Source organism: Amaranthus tricolor, chromosome 12, assembly GCF_026212465.1.
Source record: "Amaranthus tricolor cultivar Red isolate AtriRed21 chromosome 12, ASM2621246v1, whole genome shotgun sequence".
Taxonomy (NCBI): Eukaryota; Viridiplantae; Streptophyta; class Magnoliopsida; order Caryophyllales; family Amaranthaceae; genus Amaranthus; species Amaranthus tricolor.
In genome coordinates, this window is record NC_080058.1 from 18451053 (window position 1) to 18477751 (window position 26699).

General features: G+C 34.7%; 1 protein-coding gene across 2 annotated transcripts; it reads right to left on the reverse strand.

Moving 5' to 3' along the window:
- Positions 1–21166: 21166 nt before the first annotated feature.
- Positions 21167–25163, reverse strand: LOC130828226 (jasmonate-induced oxygenase 4-like). Of its 2 annotated transcripts, none has more exons than XM_057694081.1 (4): positions 24575–25163; positions 24231–24475; positions 22481–22814; positions 21167–21554 (listed from the first exon to the last, which is right to left on the reverse strand). In XM_057694081.1, exons 1-4 carry the CDS (start codon positions 24824–24826, stop codon positions 21315–21317), a joined length of 1071 nt encoding a protein of 356 aa, XP_057550064.1. In that variant the 5' UTR covers positions 24827–25163; the 3' UTR covers positions 21167–21314. The 2 variants fall into 2 exon arrangements, with proteins under 2 accessions (XP_057550064.1, XP_057550065.1); XM_057694082.1 differs by having other exon boundaries at positions 21381–21570; positions 24575–25129.
- Between the last annotated feature and the right edge of the window lie 1536 nt (positions 25164–26699).

Genomic DNA, 26699 nt, shown 5'->3' on the forward strand with positions numbered 1-26699 from the left:
TAGCGATGACTCTGGTGATGCTGATTTTGACCCTGATCGATACATGGAGGATCAGAACCGTCTGAATGCGTCGCCTTTATTTGCCTGATTGTTTCTACTTTATTTGATTATGCATGTGTACGAGATCGTATGTCTAGTTCCTTAGTAAAATAAATCGCGAACAATTTTGTTGGTTGAATGATTTGGTTGTTTATCTCGGACTTTTGTAGTTTTTTTGAACAAGTGGTTATGTGGGATTTTATACCCAAGTATTTCTTTTTAGATTGGAACTATATGGTATTATTGTTTTGAAATTGAATTTTGTTTTTAAAAGTCTAAACATTAGTAAGTAGAATCGATTAAGTATTGTATTTATGAAAAAAAAATGCGAAGATTTGATTATAGACTCATTGTTCAACTCTTTTACCTTTTTAGGCTATTACCTTGTTTATTTTAGAGCAATAAGAGAATGAGTTTTCCTTAACCACAAACACTGTAGAAATGTATTTACATACCTTGTTTAACCTAATGCAGTATACATGCCATCATGCCACCCTTTTTGAAAAGGTCCGTGCCAAGAGGAAACTCTGACCGCGTGCTTCGAAACCTAGTTAAGGCCCTAGCTGGCACAAGGAATCCGAGACAGAAATCTTTGGAGGAAAAGGCTTCGTCAGTTAGTAAAAGAATAGCCCAGAGTAAACCCTCGACTTATAGTGGAAAAGGTGAACCTTCTATGCTGGAAAACTGGCTAAGAGAATTTGACAAGCTTTTTAGTGTGGAAAGATGTCCTGCTGAGCTCATGGTTGACCAAGCCGCGTTTTTTCTAGTGGAAGACGCTGACTATTGGTGGACACATAGTAAGATAAGGTTGATATCAGAAAACGACGGTGACTTAAGCTGGGAAGGATTTAAGGGGGCGTTAAGGGACCAATTCTATCCGCCTCATGTGAGGAAGGACCAATCAAATGAGTTTGCTAGGTTTGAAATGGAAAACTTAACGGTGGATGAATATTATTAGAAATTTATGGAATACTTGAAGTTTTGCCCTGAGGATGTCCCAACTGAGGGAAAGAAAATTCAGCATTTTGAGTTAGGTTTATCGTATGAGATCCAAAAGAACATTGAAACTGATAGATATGATACTTTAGACCAGCTATACAAGAGAGCTGCGTAGATTGGAAATGTTAGCAGGAAAGAAAAAAGAGAAGATGAGCCATAGCGGGAAAAAAAGGAAAGAACCCATGTTTCAGAATGATACGAATGCGAGTAATCAAGTCCAGAATCAATTTAAGAAGCACAAACCGTTTGGAGGCTTCCAGGAAAAAGGTTTCCATTCTGGTCAAAACAGCACGAGTGGAGAAAATTCGAGAGTAGAGGCTAGAATGCAGAAGCCTTTGTATGATCGTAATGGGAAGGAAAGAATCTACAACTGTAGGAGGTGCCAGAAGAATCACCCAGGAAGGGACTGCCGGGGTGCGTTGGTGGACTGTTCTTACTGTGGTAAGTCGGGCCATAGATAGTATGAGTGTTATACTCGCACGGGACAACAAGAGTTGCAAGGGGGAAATCATAGAGGCTTCCAACAACAACGTCTCATTAACGGACGGAGTGGTAATGAAGCTGGAAGGGGGAATCACAATGGTGGAAGTTTTGGCCGAAACTTGGGAGGTGCCTCAAACCCTAGATTTCCGGGAAATAACTCCGGTGTCCAGCAACGACAGGGAAATGCTAGAAACGAGAATTTCTTTTCAAGCCAACGTGGTAATCAAGGAGGTGTTACTACTTTTACTCAGAACGATGGCAGACTTTCAGCAGTTAACTCGAGGGAGGCAACGCAGGCGTCGGATGTGGTCATAGGTACGTTTTGTATTAATACAAAATCCGTTAAAGTACTTTTTGATTCTGGTGCATCGTGCTCGTTTGTTTCAAAGTCTAGAGTTAAGGACTTAGAATTGGAAAACCCCGAGGAAACATCTTTTTTAGTCGCTACTCCTTCTGGGGAGATTTTTCATGGTAATACGTTGTTCCGTGGAGTGCCGGTTAAGATAGGGAAACTAAAATTTCCAAGTGACTTATTTTCTCTAGAAATGAATGATTTAAATGTAATTCTTGGAATGGATTGGCTAAGTAGATATAAAAGCAATAATAGATTGTGAAGAACAGTTGGTGACTTTAAGTGGACCCAGGGGGGAGAAGGTTAAATATAGGAGTCTTCCTAAGGGACCGAGGATAAAAATCGTATCATCATTGAAGGTCAGGAAGTTAATCAAGCAAGGGCAACCGTGGTTTATGTGTAGTATAAGTAAGGTGGAGGAGCGGGAGCTGCGGCTTGAGAACATTCCGGTGGTCTGTTGTTGGCTCTTAAGGTTTTGATGATGACTTCACTTTTAAATAAACAAACATATTTTGAGATTGTTTTGTAGGTGAATATCCGATGTTGTTGAAATCGTTGATAAAGCCTATGACTTGGTTCGTGGAAGTTGTACGTGTCTTAAAATGTTCAAGAAGTTAGATAAGTGCTTAGGAAGTTAAAGGTTGACAAACGGTCTACTGTTCCTAAAATGAACAATCTAACAGAAGTTGAAGCTGGAGACAATACGCTGTTCCTACGTAGCAGGGCTGGAGAAAAACATCGACTAGAAAATTGCAGTTATTTTATTATTCTGGTTTTAGTTGATGTAAACGGTTAAAATCTTAAATGAGTTACTTAAATTAATTAGTAAGTTAATTGGCTAAACTATTTTTAGGTTATCTAAAAATAGCCTAAGACTTTTTCTTCTTAAGATTAAGATCTCCTATTTTTTAGGATCTTGTTCTTTTATTTCCTATGCTAGTTTTAGCTTGAGGAAACCTCTTTTCTCTTTGAGCAAATTACAGCCGGACATTTATTTATTGATAATTCCACTACCTTTTGTTTTGAGAACGTGGATGATAGTGGGAGGTGTGTCTAAGGTAACTGCTGGCTGTTCCACTATAAATAGGAGGGACTATGCTCAAACCGAATATCTATCCAAGAGTGTCCATTAAAGAGAGAACATTTTAAGAAAAATATTTTCTGTTTTTAAAATGCCAATTAATTTACTATATTTTTCTTAAGTAATTATTTTAATTTTTATCCTCTTGAGAATTGGCCTTGTAAGGGTTATTGAGTGATTTGTTGTTGAAACGTGAGAAGAGAAAGAGAAGGAGAAAGTAGAGAAAGATAATTAGGCCTAAAGTAGAGAAGCTTCAAGTGAAGCAAACTGTTTTATGTAATTGTATTTGATTGCCTAAAATATAGTGAGAATTTTGAAATCCCGGGGGGTCGTGGTTTTCTTTCTTATTAGGCCAAGAAGGTTTCCACGTGAAATCTTTGTCTCCTTTTTATCTTTTGCTTTTTAAGTTTAAGATTTAATTTGTTTGTTCAAATTCCGCAAATTAGAAGAAAAACGAAGTAAAGCTAGATACACAACAATTCCCCCCCCCCCCCTCTTGTTGCATTCGACCATCTTCGTGTATTTCAACAATTGGTATCAGAGCCCTGTTCCTCATTTAATCAGGAAACCCTGAGAGCAGTATCTTGTTCCCTGACAAGATGTTGAAGATGAACGAATGCATGGAAGAAGGGTACTCTACGCAAAGGCCACCCATGTTCGATGGGAAATTCTATACCTACTGGAAAAATAGGATGGAAATTTTCATAAAGGCCGAAAATTACCAAGTTTGGAGAGTAATTGAAATAGGAGATTTCGAAATGACGACCATCAACTCCAACAATGAATCAATTCCAAAACCAATCACTGAATATAAAAAGGAATATTTTCAAAAGATGGAGATGAACGCTCTTGCTATCAAGCTACTTCACTGTGGTCTTGGGCCAAATGAACATAATCGCATCATGGGTTATAAAACGGCAAAGCAGATTTGGGACCTGCAGAAAGTTACCCATGAAGTGAAGCGATCCAAGATTGACCTCCTAATGTCCAAATATGAAAGGTTTGTTATGGTATCTAAGGAAAACATCCAAGAGATGTTTACCAGGTTCACCAACATTACAAACGAACTTGTCTCTCTTGGCAAGATTATTTCAGTTGATAAACAAATCAGGAAAATACTGAGAAGTCTTCCACAAGATGAGCGCTGGAGAACTAAAGTCACAGCCATCCAGGAGTCCAAAGATTTCACCAAGTTCAATTTGGAGGAGCTGGCTGGTTCACTCATGACACACGAACTGCATTTAGGAACAGCGGACAGTTCTCGAAACAAAGGACTGGCTCTAGCAGCTGATGATAGTGAAGAATCAGAAGCTGGTGAAGAGGAAGCTGCTATGTTGGCACGTAAATTCAAAAAATTCTTCAGGAACAGCAGATATAGAAACCAAAGAAATAACAAGGAAAGAGGAACTGCTAACATGACGACAAATTTTGAATGCCACAAATGTGGAAGTACTAATCACTTCATCAAGGATTGCCCTCTATGGAAGAATGAGAAGGGCAAAGGGAAGACAAGCGAAGCTGGAAGAATGCCAAAGAAGGGAAACTTCAGAACAGATTTTCGTAAAGCGATGATCGCAGCTTGGGGTGACACTGAAAGCGAAGCTGAAACTGCAGTTCCAGTAGAGGAAGAAACTGCAAATCTGTGTCTCATGGCAACTCATGAAGAGACTAAGGAAAGAGAGGTAATATTTTCTAGTTCTTCTCCTAAACATCTATTCAGTTTAAGTAAGGATAAATTAATTAAGTTAGTTTTGGAAACAAAAGAGAAGTTGGAGGAAAAAACAGCTAAGTGTCTCCAAATTGAGAAAGACCTTAAGTTAAGTAAAGATCACATCTTATACTTAAATACTTTTAGGATCGATGTGCAAAGTAGATTTTTTGATTTGTTAGATAAGAATATCATTTTAAAAGAGCAATTGGAGAAAATAAAGCAGGAATTCATCATTCTTAACATTGAAAAGAATCAAAACAAATTGCTAGGATTAAAATGGCTTGAAAATGATATATCCACTCATGTGTATAGCACGGAATTTCAAGAAATGAAATTAAAATTAGAATCATGTAAGAGAGAAAATAAGTATCTACAAGATCAACTTAATTTAAAAAGAAAAGGGAAAATCAATGAAGTTCCCAAATGGATTCTAAATGCTAAACCAAAGAGTAAAGAAGGTCTAGGTTATGTTAAAAATGATAAAAAGAAAAAGGTCTATGTTGATCTCTCTAATAGTAAAATCTGTTCCTTTTGTGGTAAAATTGTACACCTAAAATATAATTGTATAAAAAGGGAACAGCACCACATAGCAAATAAAATTAATGTCGAACAGTTATGGATCAAGAAATATGATTCATGTATAATCGATAAGGAACCCAAGCATAACTGGGTTCCTAAACCTAACGCTTAATTTGCTGTGCAGGTTCAAGTGAGGGGGAACAACTCATGGTATCTCGACAGTGGGTGTTCCAAGCACATGACGGGTGACAAATCTAAATTTCTCTCACTTGAAGCATATGATGTGGGAACTGTAACCTTCGGTGATAATATGAAGGGTGAGATAATCGCCAAAGGAAAGGTTGGAAGGTTAAGTTCCTATGCGATTGACAATGTATTTTTAGTCGAAAATTTAAAATATAATCTTTTAAGTATTTCTCAATTTTGTGACAAAGGTAACTCTATTAAGTTCACTTCTGAACGATGCATAATTTCTAGGAACAACACAGGAGACCCTATGCTTGAGGGAATCAGAAAAGGGAACACTTATGTTGTGGACCTAGACACTGTTCCCAAAACCAGTCTAACGTGTTTAAGCGTTATAGAAGAAGACCCACTGCTTTGGCACAAGCGTCTAGGTCATGCTAGCTATTCATTGATTAACATTTTAAGATCAAAAGACCTAGTAAGAGGATTACCAGCAATAAAATTCTTCAAAAATGAAATTTGTGATCCTTGTGCTAAAGGAAAACTAGTGCGGTCATCCTTTAAATCAAAGTATCTGGTGACTACCTCTAGACCATTAGAATTAATTCATATGGATCTATGTGGACCTATGAGAACACAAAGCCGTAGTGGCAAAAGATATGTGTTTGTCATAGTTGATGACTATAGTAGATTTACTTAGACCCTATTTTTAGTAAGCAAAGATGAAGCTTTTGATGAGTTTGTTTCTTTTGCTAACAAAATACAAAAATCTACCAATAATCTAATTGTTCACATATGATCAGATCATGACAAAGAATTTGAAAATTCAAACTTTATGAATTATTGTAATGAACATTGTATAAATCACAATTTTTCCGCTCCTAGAACACCACAACAAAATGGAGTGGTAGAAAGGCTAAATAGAACCCTAGAAGAAATGGCTAGGACTATGTTGATTGCTAGTGTTCTACCTAGAAATTTTTGGGCCGAGGCCGTCAATACTGCATGCTATACTTTGAATCGTGTATTAATAAGACCAATCACTTCTAAAACACCCTATGAACTGCTCAAAGGTGTTAAACCAAATATTTCCTATTTTCGTGTGTTTGGATGCAAATTTTTTGTTCACGTAAATGGAAAACAAAATATAGGTAAATTTGATGAAAGAAGTGATGAAGCAGTATTTCTCGGTTATTCATCACATAGCAAAGCTTACAGAGTTTATAATAAGAGAACAATGTGCGTGGAGGAATTTGTTCACATAATCTTTGATGAAACTAACTTTTCAACAAGTGAACAGGAAATAAACAATGTCAAAATAGGTCTTGCAAATCTAGAAGATGATGATGAAGGAGTTAAAGTGCAAGATCAAGGAACAGCAGGTGAACAGTCAATACAAGAAGATGCAGGAGAAACTGACCAAGTCCAGGAACTGCCAGCACAACAGGACCAGCAGACTGTTCCCAATTCAGTTGTTCCCGCAGATGAGCAAAATGATCCAGTAGCTGAACAAAATGCCGATCAAGATGTTGAGCCAGAACATGCTACTGTTCCCTCAAGAGAATTTGTGCCCAAACCTTGGAAATATCAAAGTTATCATCCTCTTGATTTGATTATAAGTGATTTGAATAAAGGAACACAAACTAGATCTCAAATGAGAAACTTTTGTGCACATTTTGCGTTCCTATCATCACTTGAACCCAAAAATCACGAAGAAGCTCTAAAGGATTCCGAATGGATAGTAGCCATGCAAGATGAACTAAATGAATTTGAAAGAAACAAAGTATGGCACTTAGAACCCAAACCAAAAGGCAAAAAGATAATCGGTTTAAGATGGGTATTTCGGAATAAGCTAGATGAGCATGGAATAATTGTAACAAAAAAAGCAAGACTCGTGGTCAAAGGGTACAATCAACAAGAAGGTATTGATTACACTGAGACATTTGCTCCGGTAGCAAGGTTAGAAGCTATTAGAATTTTAATTTCTTTTGCTGCATTTATGAACTTTAAGTTATATCAAATGGATGTGAAATGTGCTTTCTTAAATGGTTTTCTTGATGAAGAAGTTTTTGTTGAACAACCCCCAGGTTTTGAAAATATCTCTTGTCCTGATCATGTCTACAAGTTTGATAAAGCTTTATATGGCTTGAAGCAAGCCCCTAGGCAATGGTATGAAAGATTGTCAAAGTTTTTGATACAAAATAACTTTATTAGAGGAAAAATTGACAAAACCTTATTCTTTAAGAATAAAGGTTATGATATTTTGGTTGTTCAAATTTATGTTGATGATATTATTTTTGGTGCGACCAATGATTTGTTATGTAAAGAATTTGCCAACCATATGGGCACAGAATTTGAAATGAGCATGATGGGAGAATTAAATTTCTTTCTTGGTTTGCAGATTAAACAAACTGAAAATGGTATTTTTATTCATCAACAAAAATACATAAAACAACTTGTTAAGAAGTATGGGCTAAACAACGCTAAGACCAATCATCCACCCATGGCTACAAATGTTAGATTAGATGAAGACCTAAAAGGAACTAACGTAGATCAAACAATGTATCGAGGCATGATAGGTTCCCTATTATATCTAACTGCAAGTAGACCCGATATTTCATTTAGTGTTGGTTTATGTGCTCGATTTCAGTCCAACCTCAAAGAATCACATCTCACTGCAATAAAACAGATTTTAAGATATTTGAAGGGAATAGACGACTTGTCCCTATTTTATCCTAAAAGTGATGTTTATGATTTAAAGGCTTTAGTGATGCAGATTATGCAGGTGATCTAGTTAATAGAAAAAGCAGGTCAGGTATGGTATAATTTCTTGGCTCATGTTTAGTTTCATGGAGTTCCAAGAAACAAAACACGGTTGCATTATCCACAGCCGAAGCTGAATACGTAGCAGCAGCAGCCTGCTGGTCCAAAATGCTTTGGATAAAACAGCAACTAAGAGATTTTGGTATAAAATTGAATGCATTCCTATTTATTGTGATAATACCAGTGCTATATGTATGTCTAAAGATCCAGTGCATCACTCACGAGCTAAACATATACATATTAGACATCATTTTCTTAAGGATAATGTAGAAAACAAAAATATTGTATTAAAGCATGTTAATACAAATGAAAAAGTTGCAGATATTCTGTCCAAACCACTTCCAAGGGAACAATATGAAAAGATGAGATTGGAACTTGGTATGATCAAGCTCCACTAAAGTTGATTGCATAAAATTCCCAATGAAGCATCATGAGAATGAAAAAGGTGAGGAATCAACCTCAATATCTTGATTGAGAATCAATTATTGAATGGATCAGGTAAACACTTAATAAAGTTTGTACTATGAATGTCTTCTCGTTTGTATGTTGTTAAGTTGATCAGACCAAAGCAATATGTTCGTTATTCTCTTCATATAATATTTTATAATATCATAATCCATTCTTTTTATAATTTAATATTTCATAATTTTGTTCTTCATTTTTTTAGTCAACATAAATCAAAAAAAAATATGGGAAACGGTTTTTATTTCTTCATATAATCCTTCCAAATCACAAGTAATGATGAAGGCATTGATGAGATGGGACTTAAGGTAACCGTCATTTCAAAAATTTTAAAAGCTGTCACCGTACATCATCACACGCATACATCTTCCTCTTCCTCAAGAAACCGTTCTCCTTCTTTTCTCTCAACCTTTTCAAAAGTTCAAAATGAAAACCCCAAGATCTTCAAAATCAGGCAAGAAAACCCCTAAATCCCGTATACATACCCAGCAACAACCTCTAAGAGTGGTTCATCCTCCACCATTACTGGATGCTGCACCACCCACAACCACTGAAACCACAAAAGAATCACCCAAACACACTACTGAACCTACCAGTACCAAACGCAAGATTTCATCACCAAAAGGTGGTTCATCTTCCAAAGTAGTCAAACGTTCGAAGCATAGTGATCCTAATAGTGCTGAAGAAATCTCAAAAGAAATGTCTGTTGGTTTCGGACTCGACAAATACTGGTATGACTACCCATTTTCCTCAACTGCATGACATTTTGCAACATCAAGAATAGGAAGTTTTGATGTCAAATTTTAGTTGCAATTCCATTTTTCCAAATCTTATGCGAGAATTTATTTCAAATTTCTCAAATGATTGTGGGATGTGTTCTAGTACTGTCAAGAACATCAAAATAGAATTTAATAGTGCATTGTTGGGGGAATGGTTTAATGTTCCTAATGTTGGGTTTGATACTTACTACGTTGGTTCAAAAATAGTATTTTCTGGAATAAATGAAAAAACGATTTTAAAATTTTTAGGGATTGAGCAAAGAAAAGGGAAAATTAGCCATAACATTCTGAATCCTCTACATAAATTACTGTACAATATTGCACGAAGATTTATTTTGCCAAGAAACTCCAAAAGGAGTGAAGTAAGTTTACATGATGTTACATTGATTTACTGCATGGCTAATCACATAAAGATAAATTTTCCATCCTTGATGATATCTCATTTGTCTGATTGTATTGAGAAGAAAAATTTTGTTGGTTATGGAGCGTTGTTGACCTGGATTTTCAAAAAAATTTGATGTCCCTTTGGAAGGGTTGGAGTTCCCAATGGGACCCAACATGAAGATAGGTGCAAAGTGCTTACAAAATTTGCACTTAAAATTAACTGATGAAGGGATGTTAATACATTATTTAGAGGAGGAAGTTGAAGTTGGTTCTAAAGAAGAAGAGGTTGAAAAAGAAGAAGAAAAATTGAGGGAAGAAGAACAGGAAGAAAAACAGGAAAAGGAGCAAGGACTTGTTCCCACTGATAATATTGAAACAGAAGAAAAAGGGGAACAGGATGGAGAAGCTAGTGAGGGGGAAGCAGAACAGGAGGAAGCCTTAAAAGAAGATGTTCATCACAATCTCTGTAATGATTCAAGTGATGAAGAGATTGTGATAGCAATGAGGAGAAAGGCTAAATCTATTCAGAGGAGGAGTAGGAGGTTAGCCTCGAAACGTAAGGCTACATTGGTTGATGATACCACATTTGAGACCATGCCTGAGTCTACATCCAATAAACCTCCCTCTCCCAAGCCAACGACATCATCACCCATCACACTCCATCAGCACCACATCACAATCCATCACCACCTTAATCACCTATTCACTTTACACCACCACCATCTCAGTCTTCACCAGGTAATGGTTGTGCTAACCCTGATTCTGTTCCTGCAGCTTCTTCAAACCTCATTCTCTCCAAGCTCCTTGACCTACAGTCTAAATTCACTGCTTTTCAAGATGAAATTCGAGTCTCACTTGCTTCAATCGTTGATCAACTTACCTTGATGAAGAACCGTCTTGGTGAAAAGTTGGACACAGTGGAAGTGCAGACCGAATACATTGATAAAGAAGAGACTGCTCCCTGATTCCTATTCCCATGTTTTTAATGATTTGTTGGCTGTAACACTAATCAAACAATTTCACTTTCCTTTGTACCATCTGGGGTACAAGTTTGTATTTAAACAACTGCTACATTTCTTTCTTTTGTTTTTATTTTCCGGTCTGTGATGACTAACACTATGTAGATTTGATTGCTTTTTATGGTGCTTACTTCTATTATTGTTTCTTGCTTTCATCACTGAAAAATCTATATGGTTTGTGCTGAGGTTTGATAAATCCATATTCTTTTTGATTGATGACAAAAGGGGGAAGATTATGCACAAACTTAAGTGGAGCTGTGAATACACAGTATCTTGATTGATTTATAATTGTTTTTTATGGAAGTTAATGTGCTGTGTTTATGATAGCTTAAAATCTGATCATCTGTGTTGATATTAAGTTCTTATGAATATTTTGATTAATTGTTTTGTTTTGAAGTTGTTTAAGTTGTTTCTTTGTTTCTTTTGAAAATACTTAATAATTTATGTTTTAGTCTATTTTATTTTAGTTTGTTTTATTGTTTTGTTTTAAAGTTGTTAAAGTTGTTTCTTTGTTTCTTTTGAAAATACTTAATAATTTATGTTTTAGTCTATTTTATTTTAGTTTGTTTTAGTTTAATTATTTTTGAAATTTTTAAAACATATTTGATATTATGTTTTTATAGAGTAAGTTGGTTCATGATATGCTTGGTAAATTATATTTACTAAGTTAAGAAGAGTTGTTTTAGTCTCTAGTATGCTCTAAAAATTTTGTTTTACTCTAGTATACTTAAGTTTGTTTATAAAGTTTGTCATCATCAAAAAGGGGGAATTTGTTGGCTCTTAAGGTTTTGATGATGACTTCACTTTTAAATAAACAAACATATTTTAGAGATTGTTTTGTAGGTGAATATCCGATGTTGTTGAAATCGTTGATGAAGCCTATGACTTGGTTCGTGGAAGTTGTACGTGTCTTAAAATATTCAATAAGTTAGATAAGTGCTTAGGAAGTTAAAGGTTGACAGACGGTCTACTGTTCCTAAAATGAACAATCTAACAGAAGTTGAAGCTGGAGACAGTACGCTGTTCCTACATAGCAGGGCTAGAGAAAAACATCGACTGGAAAATTGCAGTTATTTTATTATTCTGGTTTTAGTTGATGTAAACGTTTAAAATCTTAAATTAGTTACTTAAATTAATTAGTAAGTTAATTGGCTAAACTATTTTTAGGTTATCAAAAAATAGCCTAAGACTTTTTCTTCTTAAGATTAAGATCTCCTATTTTTTAGGATCTTGTTCTTTTATTTCCTATGCTATTTTTAGCTTGAGGAAACCACTTTTTTCTTTGAGCAAATTACAGCCGGACATTTATTTATTGATAATTCCACTACCTTTTGTTTTGAGAACGTGGATGATAGTGGGAGGTGTGTCTAAGGTAACTGCTGGCTGTTCCCACTATAAATAGGAGGGATTATGCTCAAACGAATATCTATCCAAGAGTGTCCATTAAAGGGAGATCATTTTAAGAAAAATATTTTCTGTTTTTAAAAAGCCAATTAATTTATTATATTTTTCTTAAGTAATTATTTTAGTTTTTATCCTTTTGAGAATTGGCCTTGTAAGGGTTATTGAGTGATTTATTGTAATTAGACTCATGAGAAGTCTAAGGGAATAGAGAAGTGAAACGTGAGAAGAGAAAGAGAAGGAGAAAGTAGAGAAAGAGAATTAGGCCTAGAGTAGAGAAGCTTCAAGTGAAGCAAACTGTTTTATATAATTGTATTTGATTGCCTAAAACATAGTGAGAATTTTGAAATCCCGGGGGGTCGTGGTTTTCCTTCTTATTAGGCCAAGAAGGTTTCCATGTAAAATCTTTGTCTCCTTTTTATCTTTTGCTTTTTAAGTTTAAGCTTTATTTTGTTTGTTCAAATTCCGCAAATTAGAAGAAAAACGAAGTAAAGCTAGATACACAACAATTCACCCCCCCCCCCCCCTTGTTGCATTCGACCATCTTCGTGTATTTCAACATCTGTGATTTTAGAGATGTTGTTCCAGAAGAACTTCCTGGTATGCCGCCAAGAAGGGATGTAGACTTCTCGATTGACTTAATCCCTGGGACAGGGCCAATTTCAAAAGCCCCTTACCGAATGGCCCCAAAGGAGATGGAAGAATTGAAAGTTCAATTGGAGGAGTTGTTGGAGAAGGGTTATATAAGACCCAGTGTGTCGCCTTGGGGAGCTCCGATGTTGTTTGTAAGGAAAAAGGACGGAACGATGCGTCTCTGCATTGATTACAGAGAACTCAAAAAGGTCACTGTTAAGAATAGGTACCCATTACCACTGATCGATTATCTTTTTGATCAGTTACAAGGGGCAGGAGTCTTTTCCAAGATTGATCTGCGGTCAGGGTATCATCAGTTACGTATTAAGGAGGAGGATATTAGTAAATCAGCTTTTAGAACCAGATATGGACACTTCGAATTCACCGTGATGCCTTTTGGGTTGACCAATGCACCGGCAGCATTTATGGGGTTGATGAATCAGGTTTTTAACGCGTATCTCGATAAGTGTGTGGTGGTGTTCATTGATGATATTTTGGTATATTCTTAGAGCCGGGAAGAGCATCGAGAGCATTTAAGGAGAGTCTTGCAGATTCTGCGAGAGAATCAGTTATATGCTAAGTTTTCGAAGTGTGAATTTTGGTTAGAGCAAGTGGCTTTTCTAGGTCACATTGTTTCTAAGGAAGGAATTTCTGTTGATCCAGCAAAAGTAGCAGCTGTTCGGGACTGGTCTACACCTTGGAATGTTACAGATATTCGAAGTTTCTTAGGATTAGCAGGGTACTATCGTCGTTTTGTGAAGGATTTTTCTCGTATCGCTCGTTCGCTAACATCCTTGATGAAGAAGGAGAAGAAGTTCGAATGGACTGAGGAGTGTGAGAAGGCATTTCAGTTGTTGAGGAGAAGTTAACTACAGCCCCTGTGTTGACCTCACCTAATCCATCCTTGGAATACTCTGTCTATAGTGACGCTTCCAAACATGGATTAGGTTGTGTTTTAATGCAAGATAGGAAAGTGGTGGCGTACGCTTTATGTCAACTAAGGACTCATGAGGTGAATTATCCAACACATGACTTGGAATTAGCGGCTGTGGTTTTCACATTGAAAATCTGACGACATTATCTTTACGGTGTCAAATGCAAGGTCTTCACGGATCATAAAAGCTTGCAATTTTTGTTCACTCAATCCAAGTTGAATTTGCGCCAACGACGTTGGTTAGAACTTATCAGTGATTATGATTTGGAGATTTCCTATCACGAAGGTCGTGCGAATGTAGTTGCTGATGCTTTGAGTAGGAAATCGAGGCATTCAGTCTCAGCGTTAATAACCTCTGAGGAGTTGTGTAAGGAGTTTGGGAGAATGAACTTGGAGATAATCCAAGAAGGTGAATTGGAAGCCAAGTTGAGTGCATTGTCTATTCAACCTACCTTTTTCGAAGAGATTATGGCTAAGCAACTGGAAGACCCAAAGTTCATTAAACTTCGGGAGCAGATCAGTGAAGGGAGACCTGAAGGTTTTACAATTCATGAGGACGGTAGTCTGCGTTTTAAAGGACGGTGGTGTGTACCGGATGGGTGTGACTCTTTGAAGGAAAAATTATTGAACGAAGCCCATTATTCTAGATACTTGGTTCATCCTGGTGGAGATAAGATGTATCAAGATTTAAAATGCATGTTTTGGTGGTCAGGTATGAAAAATAATATTGCAGATTTTGTTTCCAAGTGTTTAACGTGTCAAAAGGTTAAGAGTGAACATCGAAGACCAGCTGGGTTACTGCAACCTTTAGAAGTCCCGGTATGGAAATGTGATGACATTTCTATGGATTTCGTGTTAGGTTTGCCACGAACTAAGGCTGGTAATGATACTCTTTGGGTTATTGTGGATAGGCTTACTAAGTCTGCAAGGTTTATTCCGATGAACTGTAAGTGGGATATGGAACAACTTGCTCGTGCTTACATTAGATACGTTGTTCGATATCACGGAATACCTCGTACTATTGTCTCCGATCGTGATACTCGATACTTGTCATATTTTTGGAAATCATTACAGCAGGCTTTAGGAACCACTCTTCTTCATAGTACGTCTTTTCACCCTATGACGGATGGTCAGACTGAATGTGTCAATCAGATACTAGAAGACATGTTGAGAGCAATAGCCATGGAATGGCAAGGTTCATGGGATGAACATTTGGATTTAGTAGAATTCTCTTATAATAACAGTTATCAGGCAACGATTCAAATGGCCCCGTTTGAAGCACTTTATGGTCGTAAGTGCCGTAGTCCTGTATGTTGGGATGATTTTACTGAATCTGTCACCTTAGGACCTGATATGCTTGTGCAAATGACTGAGAAAGTAAAGTTAATTCGCGATAAAATGAAGGCAGCCCAGGATAGACAAAAATCGTACGCCGATCTCCGACGTCAGCCTGATGAGTACGAAGTGGGCGACAAAGTTCTACTCCGTGTGTCTCCGATGAAAGGTGTGGTTCGTTTTGGTGCTCGTGGGAAGTTAAGCCCGCGTTTCATTGGTCCCTATGATATTGTGGAGCGGATTGGGAAGTTAGCTTACCGGTTAGCGTTGCCTAATGCGCTGGGTAAGGTTCATGACGTTTTTCATATCTCCTAGTTAAAACGTTATGTTGCGGCTTCTTCGCATGTCTTAGACCCGGAGCCGTTAGAACTTGATGAGAGCCTAACCTATGAAGAGAAACCTGTTCAGATTTTAGATAGAAAGGTTCGCAGTACTCGGCGAAAAGATGTTGCAATGGTTAAGGTTCTGTGGTCAAATCATCGGTCACAAGAGGCAACTTGGGAAACATAAGCTTCCATGCGAGAGAAGTATCCGTACCTTTTCCCTCAGGTTAGTAAGTTACGGGGACGTAACTTTTTAAGGGGGTAGGAAGCGGTAAGATTTTTCGCGCATTGAGTTATTTTGATCTATTTCTTTTGTTGTGTGCTTGTTTTGTCGTTTTTGTGTGTGTGATTGTTGTGTGTTTTGTGTTTGTACGTTGAGGTTTTGGGGTCAAAACCTTTTTAAGGGGGGTAGTCTGTAACACCCCCTTATTTTTCCGATATATTAAATGATTTACTAGTAATATTATTACTATTATTCATTTTAAAAGATATTTTTTTTTATTTATTTTGTTATTGGGTTAGATCATGAGATTTCAACTTTTAAGGCAATTAAAACCATTTTAAGCCCAAACCTTTTTCCCTAACATATCTTTAACTTCAAAAAAAAAAGGGAGGGAAGTTGGAGAGTTTGCCGGCCATATGGGGTAAGATGGGAGATTTGTAACCCCTTGTAAGAATATTGAAAGATCAAAAATTATTGCCTTGAATAATTGTTTCCTTAATTCCTTGTAATCTTCCTAATTACCTTAGTCTCATCATTAGCATTCTTCTTTCAAAACTCTTAGAAAACTCAAGGAAAAAAAATATTCTTCTTCAAACTCCCTCTACTCACGCCTAGTATCATCATTTTGTTCATCAATTGGTGTTTTGTTCTTGTACAAATTGTGAGTAAATTCTTAACCTAGTTTTATTTTTAAGTTTTAATTTAAATTTCTATGATTTTTTTTATGTGTGTTATTTTATAATTTATGATTTGTTTGTGATTTAAAATTCATGTATGAAAGTATGATGTATTTTCCTATCTAAATTAATGTATGGTTTTAGGGTTTTAGATATGTTTATATGTGTGTGAAGGATTTGTTTGATAGATGATTGAAAAGTATAAATATATATATATATATATATATATATATATATATATATATATATATATATATATATATATATATATATATATATATATATATATATATATATATATATATATATATATATATATATATATATATAAGATGCTCATAGAAAAAAAAATGTATGTGGAGTTAGAAATTTATTTTTATTGATTAATAGGAGGAATTTATAATGTTGGTAGAGAAATATACATGTATATATGTGATGTGTATGTGTGTGTACATTTGTGTAAAAAGAATTATTTTTGAGGAAAAAAAATAATTATTAATTAAAATTTATTTTTGTAGATGATCATGAAAATTGTGCAAATTTTGTTGTTCAGATTTAATAGGAAATAAAGCATTGAAATTTATATTTTTTTGGTGATAAAAAAAAATGAAATGACAAAATCCCGTAGGTTTTGAAAATGGTGAAAAAAAATGTGTTTTTGGAACATTTTTGGCTTTGAAATTAGGTTAAAAATACTTATACTATGTTATAAATTATGGAAGTTGGTACCCGGGGGTTTTGACGCCTTCCGGACGCAACGGTGAAGTCGTATTTTCAGTTTGACAGTTTTAAGTTTTGTTTCTGGACAGATTATGTATGCTGTCCTGTTTTGTGCATTTACCATGTTATAGTATGTGATGGATGTTCATGTTGTTTGTGGTATTCTAGGTATGGGTGTAATTGTATATGTGTGTTATGGAAGATTTGAGGAAAATATGTGTGTGTGCTTATTTCCCGAATACGATTGAACCTTGTAGGAAGTCGATTCGTGACCGGGAATTGATTAAGACGCTTGTGAGTTGGATATCTTGCTTAAGGTATGTACACGCAGCGAAGTTCGCATTTAGTCCGATGTATCATATAATAATGGTATACAAAAGTAAAGCATGGATATATATAGTATGAATAATGTTATCTTTCCGAAGAAATAATTTTTAATACATTGTTTGATAAGCAGAGGTAGTATGACCTCACTAACCTTAAAAGTGGACGTAGTATGACGTCAATTGGTGGAAATAAAATACTCGCGGTATATGGGGGTATTATGAGCCACCGCGAGGGTATGCATACTTAACCATAGGCACCGAAGTAAGGCGAGTGTCTATGGTAGAGACTTGCTTAGGGGTTAGCTCCCCCTAATGTAATGTCTCACTTATGGAGATTGGAGTTGTACCGGCAGTATGGCTGGATAGTACAGCAGTATGGCTGACTAATCTTTATATGAAAATAATTATTCTTTATTAGCATGATCGCAGCATACTTCTTCTGCGAGTTGACAGCTTTTAAATTAAAACTTTCTCTTGTTGTTAATATTTATTTGGTATGCGACGTTTGCTGACGTGTACTTTTGGTCTTAACGACCCTGCGATGATGTTGTTTCCTATCTGGGCAATGACTAGCAGTAAGTTAAGTTGCAGGTCTGGGGAGTGAGGATTGACCCTTGGAGAAATAAATCATTAGGATATAGAAGTCTTGATAAGAACTTCTAATTAAATTTAAAGAACATTTGGTTTTATGAGGCGATTTTCGTTCTCAAGTTGTAATAAGTAGATTTAACTTTTCGTTCTTATCCGCTGCTAAGAATTTCTTATATCTAGTAGTTCATAATAACACTAATATAACTCGATCCGCAAGCTTCCCTTAACTTCAAATCCGTTTTAACTGCCTTCTAACATCCCGGTTTGACTCGGACAAAATTTGTTTCGTTTTTGAAAAAGGTCATCTTCTCTTTTCGTACGACCCGAGTTATTCCGAGATGATACAAAAGTAGATAATGAACATAAATTTTTCAGAGATGATCGAGTTTGTATACCATTATTTGGATCACTAATGATGTTTTATGGAGGATGTTGAGATGATAATCTTAATATGAATGGTGTGTGATCATTAACCGTGTTTGTTGATACTTCCCTTGAAGAGTCTCTAGTTGGAGTAAAAACAATACGTTCAGGTTGCTTTTCCAGGTCTTGAGCATTAGTTTGAAGATCAGGCTGTGAGTCTTCAATGTGCTCAACCTTTTTATCTTCGATATCTTCAAGACTTTATTTTGGCTCTTGCATATTCTTCTTTTCATCTTCATCGTGATCATTGGCATCAACTTCATCTTCACTCTCGTTATCAAAATGCTTATTAAGGTTTAATTCATTAAATCTTCAATTAATATCTCATTATCCGATTAATCAAACACAACATGTATGCTTTCTTCTACCATACTTCTACGCTTCTGGAGTTCAATGAGTTGTTTCTTTTGACTAAGATTTTATTCCTTTCAAGACCTTGACAATCTCTTCCAATTAAATTCTTTCAACCATAAATTTATTATTTTTCTTTATAAGGTCTTCACAACCTCCGGCATAGTGACGTATACTATCTTCTAGTATTTTCTTTTCGTCTTTAAGATTTGTTCAATTGGAAACATATCGAAAAGAGTTTTAACCAACTCATCTTTAGAGCAAGAATTAAGAAAATCTAATACCTCTTTAGATTTGTCTTCTTCATTGTCCTTTTATTGCTATTAGCTATAAGACACAAATGAGATTGTCCATCCTCATTTTTCGATTCAATTGACCCCTCGGATTCACTCCTTTTAGCAACCATTATTTGTTTCTTTTTGTTCTTCTTGTGATATTTCTTCTTCATTTTAGAACATTCTTTCACAAGATTTTTTGTAGATTCACACTCAAAACAAGTAACTTCGTTAGATTTAGAATTGGAATTGGAGCAGGACATACCTTTGTAGTTGTTTCTTGATTTTTATCTTTTGAATCTTTTTTGCATCTTCGTTATGCCTTCTAGACCTCTTGTAATCAGGGCAAAGGGATCTTTCTCATCATCACTTTCTTTATTTCCGCTCGAATATTCATCACGTTTCTTTGCCTTGAGTTCAAGATTCTCTATGAATGGTATGACATCACTTTCTCTATCATCATGTAGGGTAAGCTCATGAGTAGTGAATTTTCCAAGAAGATCATCAAGTGATAGCACTCTCAAATCTTGGGCTTTTTCTATGGCGGTGATTTTTGGACCCCACTTCGATTTTGGAAGAAATCTGAAGAACTTTGAGACCTTCTCTATATTAGAAAAAGTTTTATCAAGAGAGTTCAAACTGTTAGTAATTAATGTTAAATAAGTAAACATCTCATGAATTTTCTCATCCTTTTTCATCTTGAACATTTCATATTGATGCATGACAATGTTGATCTTTGTCTCCTTGACTTGGCTTATTCCTTCATATGCCATGATCTATTTATCCAAAATTTCCTTGGCACTTGACATGATGATACGCTATTAAACTCGGTACCATTTAGAGCACAACATAATTGATCCATGGCTCTATCATTCTTGGGCACGACTTTCAAATCGCTTTGTGAGCATTCGTATTCGCACTTTTGATCATCATTTCCGTCCGTATTCTTTTTCATGGGAACCTTAGGTCCTTTAATGTTGGTGTCCTATAACTCCATGTTTTGATCTATGACGAATATATTCATCAATGTTTTCCAATGTAAAAAATTTGTGCCACAAAACAAAGGAGGCCAAGAGCATGAACGACTTTGAGCAAACAAACCTTCTCTTATCGAATACATCACAAGATAATTAATCTTCACCTGTGAAACTCAACTCTAATACCAATTAAAGGTTCATAGAAGATTAAATACTCTCTAGAGGGAGGTGAATAGAGAGTTTGTCCGATTAAAACTGAAGTGCGGAATTAAAATGTTGACAAGACAAGTGAAGTTCAACTATCGATAGCCTACTCCCCGCCTATGAGTTTCTTTTCCACCTTTAGGATTCAAACCTCTTTTATTAGTGGAACCTAGACCACTAAGAAGATCTCTCTATCTACTCTCACCACGTTCTTTCCCTTGAAGAACGATCTACAAATTCCCTTGAATAAAAGACTAATCTCAATCTTACAAAAGATAAAACAAACCAATACTTTCATTTGTATTCTAAGACTTGAGACGTAATTGAAAGTTCTAACTCTCTTAAATACTAAGACCTATTACAATTATGAGATTTAGAAAACTAATGAAGAACAAGATTACAACTCTTATTTAAACATTAAAGCTTAAAGAAGAGTAGTTAGTAGTATATAGGAATATTCTACAAATTTTTATGAAGCTTCAACATATAGGACGCCTCCTAACTAGCCATTGCACATAATTAGCTTCATCTCCTTGATATTCTTCTTATTTATCTCACTTTGGTTATGTTCGAATTTAGAGTCAAAGTCTAGAAGGGCAAGTAGTTATACGCTCCTAATGAAGGCTTATTTTTTGCACAAACAATCTTGTTAACTAATTCGATTATTTTAATTTAGCAAGTTCTCTAACTTAATCTAAGACTTAAACTTTGTAGTCTAAACATGAATAATACTTAGTCTAATCTATTAAACTCATAAGACTAATTTAAACCTAAGTTATTCTTAAACTAAACATATTTTGATTAAAATATCATTTAAAACAGTTTATTACTAAATATGATTTTGAATTTATTAATCAACTAAATATGTTACTTAATTTATTGATTAATTTTAATATGAGTTTTAAATATTATCACTCATATTATAAGTCTTTACGTATTTTTAAAATTAAATTTTCCTTAAATTAATTATAGTCTAATCATCAGTCTTACATAACAATATATCGAATGTACTTGCTATATTAAACTATAAAATTCACATAATAATACAAAAATTGCAAGTAAAAATACACGAAAAAAAGTAGTTCTAGATTTTCATAGCATTGATGGCCCTTTCACCTTTTGGATAGTATTGGAAGAACACATCAACATAATTCTTGATGTTCTTGTATAGTCGTGGCCTTTCCTTATCATCAATTAGTTCACTGAACGGTCCAATTTCTTTGTCGGGGCCTGGAGAAAATAATGTAGCTATTGATGTCCTTGCTTTCTCCTTGTCTATCACCACCTTATGAACTGCACTCTTCAATATTCCATTGCTTATCATCTACATTATATTCATTCTTTTATTTTCCACGTGAGATCATCAAATAATTGATGAAATATGTAATGAAATTGTTTTTTTTGACATTGAAATATTAATAAATATATCTAAAGATTTTGAAATTGCAAGATAATTGTCTATTTAAAACAAGTAATTATTTCAATAACATTAAATGTCTCTGATTTACGTAAACTTTAATATTAAAATATTACATATCGATACATTAGCAACTTCACATAGGCAGGTGTATATAATTTACAGGACTTCTTAGGCGTTTTTAGTACAAAAATCAATGTTTATTATAATTGTGCGTGGAACTCACGCACGCACAGGCACATCTCATTAATTGACCCTTAATAAGAAAATATCATCAACAATAACATAAAAGCACATGATTAAGAGTCATTTACTAAACACATTCAAATTAGTTTTTTAGACTAGAGATAGGGGTAGTTGGAGGCGTCATATCTATGTTTTAGACTACTGATGTCATCTTAGATTATCTTTTGTTGTTCTTGCCATCTTTCTTCTCTCTTTTCTTTATTAGTTTTTGTTTTTTTTAGTTGGTTATACTTATTTATTTTATCTATATGCATTTATTTTATCTTTTCCGTGTAGCTACGTCATCTTATCTTTCTCGAGTCGGGAGACTTTTTTGGCCGCACTCTCTTTTATGGGTAAGAGTTGTCGCCGTCCTTCCCTCTCAAGACCCTGTCTATAGTTTTTCTATGAGTGGGATACACTGGGTAGGATGATGATAATGATGATATTCATTATAATCTAAAATACAAAGAAAGAGTATAATACTTTGACACTAGAAAATATGCACACTAACATACCTCATATTAACCAAAATTTATGGACAAAATAAACGAAGAATAACCAAAAAATTTCAAGATTTAATGATCATAAGATTCGGGATTAATTACCTCCAATTGATCCCCAAGATTGATGAAAAGGGCATCAGGAACAATAGGTACTTTGAACCATTTGTTGTCTTTTAGAACTTGAAGACCTTCAACTTGTTTATCTTGCAATAGAACAGTAAGAACTGTACCATCAGAATGTGGTTTTAGACCTAAAACTTGATCTGCTGATGAACATGGAGGATAATAGTTGAATCTTGTGTACATATTTATTCCCTCATTTCCTCCACATATATTGAAGATCATGTTCTCTTCCAAATTTAGTAATTTCGCAATGGATTTCAGAATCATTTCTACCACTTTTTTAACCTCCATGATATACTCCTCCACTGTTTCCCTACAATTATATAATCATAAAATTATTAATAACTTACTTTATGTAAAAAACAGCAAAAGTGAAAATACTAAGAATATATCATGAAGGAGTATATTTTTTTTATCATCATATATTTAGTGACATAAAATTTAAACATCACCAATTTAAATTTCTAATGATATATACGTTGCTTTACGGATATTTATTAGTGGTTAATAATTGTGGTTAAAACAATATTCATACTTATAAAAAATATATCATTCTTCATTTTGTTCAACAAAGATAAAGAAATAGCTTAATTTTCAACTTAAGTAGTCTTTAGTGATTGCCGTAATTGTTTTTTATATTTTAAAAGCAAAAGTAGTATTACAATATTTTCTTAATTAATTAGCTATCAGGACCAATACTTTTAACAAATACTAAGTTTTTCAAAGTTAATTTGTTCATATATAAAACGGAAAACTAAAATTGGCTAGCGCTAAGGCATCCATCCCGTTGAGACAGATATTAGTATGAATTTGGTGGGCAAAAACAGTGGTTGAATATGGATAAAAAAAGTCTTAAATCACTATAGATAACGAGTAGGTTGTGGTTATGTGGTCCTACCCAAGCATGTGGTGGGTATGAAAAATCTTAGTCTCTAAGTATCTTTTTGTTAAAGGTCACTGACATACATATAAGGAACCTAAAATTTTTTAAAATGTGTTAGTTAAGAGTACTTAAAGAAACCATTTGATGCCTAACAAAGAAACGACACATTTTTGTTAGAATAGAAGGGAATAGATTGTTAATAAAAATTGTTTGAATAAAATTTAAAAATGCTAATTTTGTAAAATGTCTAATTTAAATTTCTTTATTTTCTTTTAGGTATATAAATGATATAATAAATTATTAATCTTAAAGTTTTGATTTTATCTTATCATATTGTATGTTTTAAACAAATTATATTTAAGCAAGTGAACACGCAGGTATGAAAATTCACAATTTTGGGAGAGGCGGTTTTTTCGAGAAACGCATTAGATATATGAGTAAATAGTCCAATTAATACAAATTAAAAAAAAATAAGAATATGCGCTTGTTATTTTAAAGTTGTCTCTTTAAGATATGGTCTCTCATAGGAGTAATTGATGAAAATATGGTAATAAATGATGGGCAAGTAGTAGGCATGTCCATATGGATATTTGAAGAAGGAATTCTAGAACCGCAAGCCCACTTTTTGAAATACATACTCACAACAAGGCACAATTACTTGATTTGTGCAGAATATACCCAAATGACTGATGATTATCATAATATTATCTATAACAAAAAATTTAAGATAATGGTTAGCTAAAAGTGTAAGCGCAGCATAACTCAATTTTGCAATACTATCAAGATCCAGAAGACTTACATCAACCAATAAACGCTATTAACTGATCGAAAACACTAAATTTTCACCTGAAATTTGGCAAGTAGTCTGGCCAAAATTCGAAATTCCGATGTTGAAGAGGATGAACTTTGAGATGCAGTCTGTCATTCCAATTATAATTTTGACCATCTGAAACCGTATCACCTCCATAGCCTTGAAATGAATCTATTGTTCTTTTATGTCTTTCTTTCACTTCTAAAGGCAGTGCAAAGAATTCTTTCCCAACTTCTCGAATTCCGTCAATTAAACTTGTTGATAACCCATGATTTTTGACCTGCAAGCAAAACCATTTAACTAAACACGCCATATAAACATCCTAACAACCCGTTTGGTGTAGCAAAGAAAATAAGTTAAATAATTATTTAATTCTTACCTGAAAGCAACCCCAAGAAGTAAGAACAGATTGAAGTTTTTGCAGTTCTTGTTGTTGTTCGTTTGATGAAGAAGAGGAAAGTAGATTAAAATCAATAGTTGAAGTTTCCATGTATTGAATATCTGAGAAATCGGTTGATTTGCTTTGGTAAATATATTTTTGTGGGACTTGTTTTGCTGTAGTTCTGATTAGTTCTTGGACTGGTTTTGATGGTAATTCTAGATTCATTAATGGAGCAGATGATACAGACATCTTAATTTTCTGGTTACTTCTAACTTTTAGGAGTTTTGATGAAAATTGAATCAGATGAGTAGTTACGAATTAGGATGTATATTTCCTTTGTCTTTTGCCTGAAAAAAAAAACCTTCAATACAGAAAAGCATATATTATGTTATACAGTTATAGCGATTTGTGTGGATCTACTTATTCTCGGTCCTATTAATTTTGGTATATTTTTACCAAAAATCACAAAAAAAAAAAAGCAATATTAACAGGAATAAGGATTATATTGTATACTTTCTCAATATGAATTTACAATTTAAAGCACAACACCTCATCTTGTTTTTTGTGAAAATGATGACAAACGTCTTAAGTATTCATCTTATTAAGAGGTACAGCTATTTAAATCAATATCAATGTTTTTTTCCGAAAATTCTGATTTATATCAAGGAAAGGAAAACAAAAAAAAAACACTGATTTAGATAAAAACGCAGCTCGCCAGTATAAAAAACTCTAGAAAAAAGAAAAAGCCACTGGATCACATCCCAAACTAAGACAACACACCCAAACAACATGAAAGCGGACTATGTTCAAAAACGACAGTAACAACAACAATCAAAAACATTCAAATCCAAAAACGTCAAAACAACCCCACAAAAAACCCAAAACCGAACCATACACAAATCCAACCTCTACCAAAACAAAACATTACAATTCAAAGCAACAGCTTCCAAGATAGCAAACCATAGAAATGAATAGCCCCCAAGTCATGCAAGATCAACTTACCCCTGTAGCAAACAAACACGACCACCCAGTAGATTGAACAACACACGACAGCTCACCTGCCAAAGTAACACCCATAGTCTACCACACATAGAGCACTTAAACCCCCATACCAGCCACCAACTAGTACACATTATCCCTAACTAGCAACTACTATCAATCTAGCATTAATAATCCAAGACAAACACAACAAAAACAGAGCCCATCACTGCAACCTCAAGCAACAACTACCAATAAGAAGAAGGATCAGAGTAACATTGCACAAACAAACCAAACACAACCAAAAAGCAACACAAACACCACAAAACAAACCCAACAACACAACCAAAACAAACATGGCAAAGAGACCCCAATAGACCATATACATGCACAAGCCCAAAAAGTAACACCGAAACGCAAAAAACCACGCAATCAGGGACAAAAAACTACAGCCCACATATTAACCTCAACAGAACAAAAAAAAACCCATAAACAACCAAGACGTAGAAACAAACTACCGTACATATACCAAAACACACTACAATACAAACCACAAAAAAAGACATGACGACCAAATCGAAACACTTAAAATTCAAGGACAAAAGGTCACAACCCGCATATTATGTACCACATCATGACATGCTAAACCCCACCCAACCCATAACTCCTTCACCCAAACACTAAAATGTATTTTCATCATCAAAACCATATGCTCCCGTGAAGGAACCAGCGGTTAAAATTTCACTTTATTTTGCTCAATCCAAAGACTCTAGATAACAAAAAACACAACAATATTTCACCACCCAACAAATGACTTCTTATGGATAAGCCCCTGCCAACACCCAATCACACTCAGCAAATCTCCTTATAGCACCCCCTAAATGCCCCACCAATTCAGAACACTTATCCAAATAAACCACGAGAAAGAACAAGTGAGCAAGATATGATCATTTAACTGTGTTTCCACACTACAAAATGGGCAAAGCGCTTAAGTGTCATCAATAATCCCACATGCGCGCAAAACAGTGTTAGATAAATGGACCTTTAAAAGTTAGGAAACCCTCATAGTTACCTTTAGAGCTTTAATTGTGTGCCATCAATCCATTATCAATTGGTAAATCATTCTTATTCATGGAGGGATTTT

Bases quoted from the DNA above. Each gene is read 5' to 3' on its own strand.
- LOC130828226 (XM_057694081.1), bottom strand. From the start codon at position 24,826: ATGTCTGTATCATCTGCTCCATTAATGAATCTAGAATTACCATCAAAA. The intron at 22,815-24,230 runs GTGAAAATTTAG...ATATAATTGTAG, and splicing joins GACTACTTGCCAAATTTCAG to GGAAACAGTGGAGGAGTATA. The intron at 21,555-22,480 runs GTAATTAATCCC...AATATAATGTAG, and splicing joins ATCTTGGGGATCAATTGGAG to ATGATAAGCAATGGAATATT.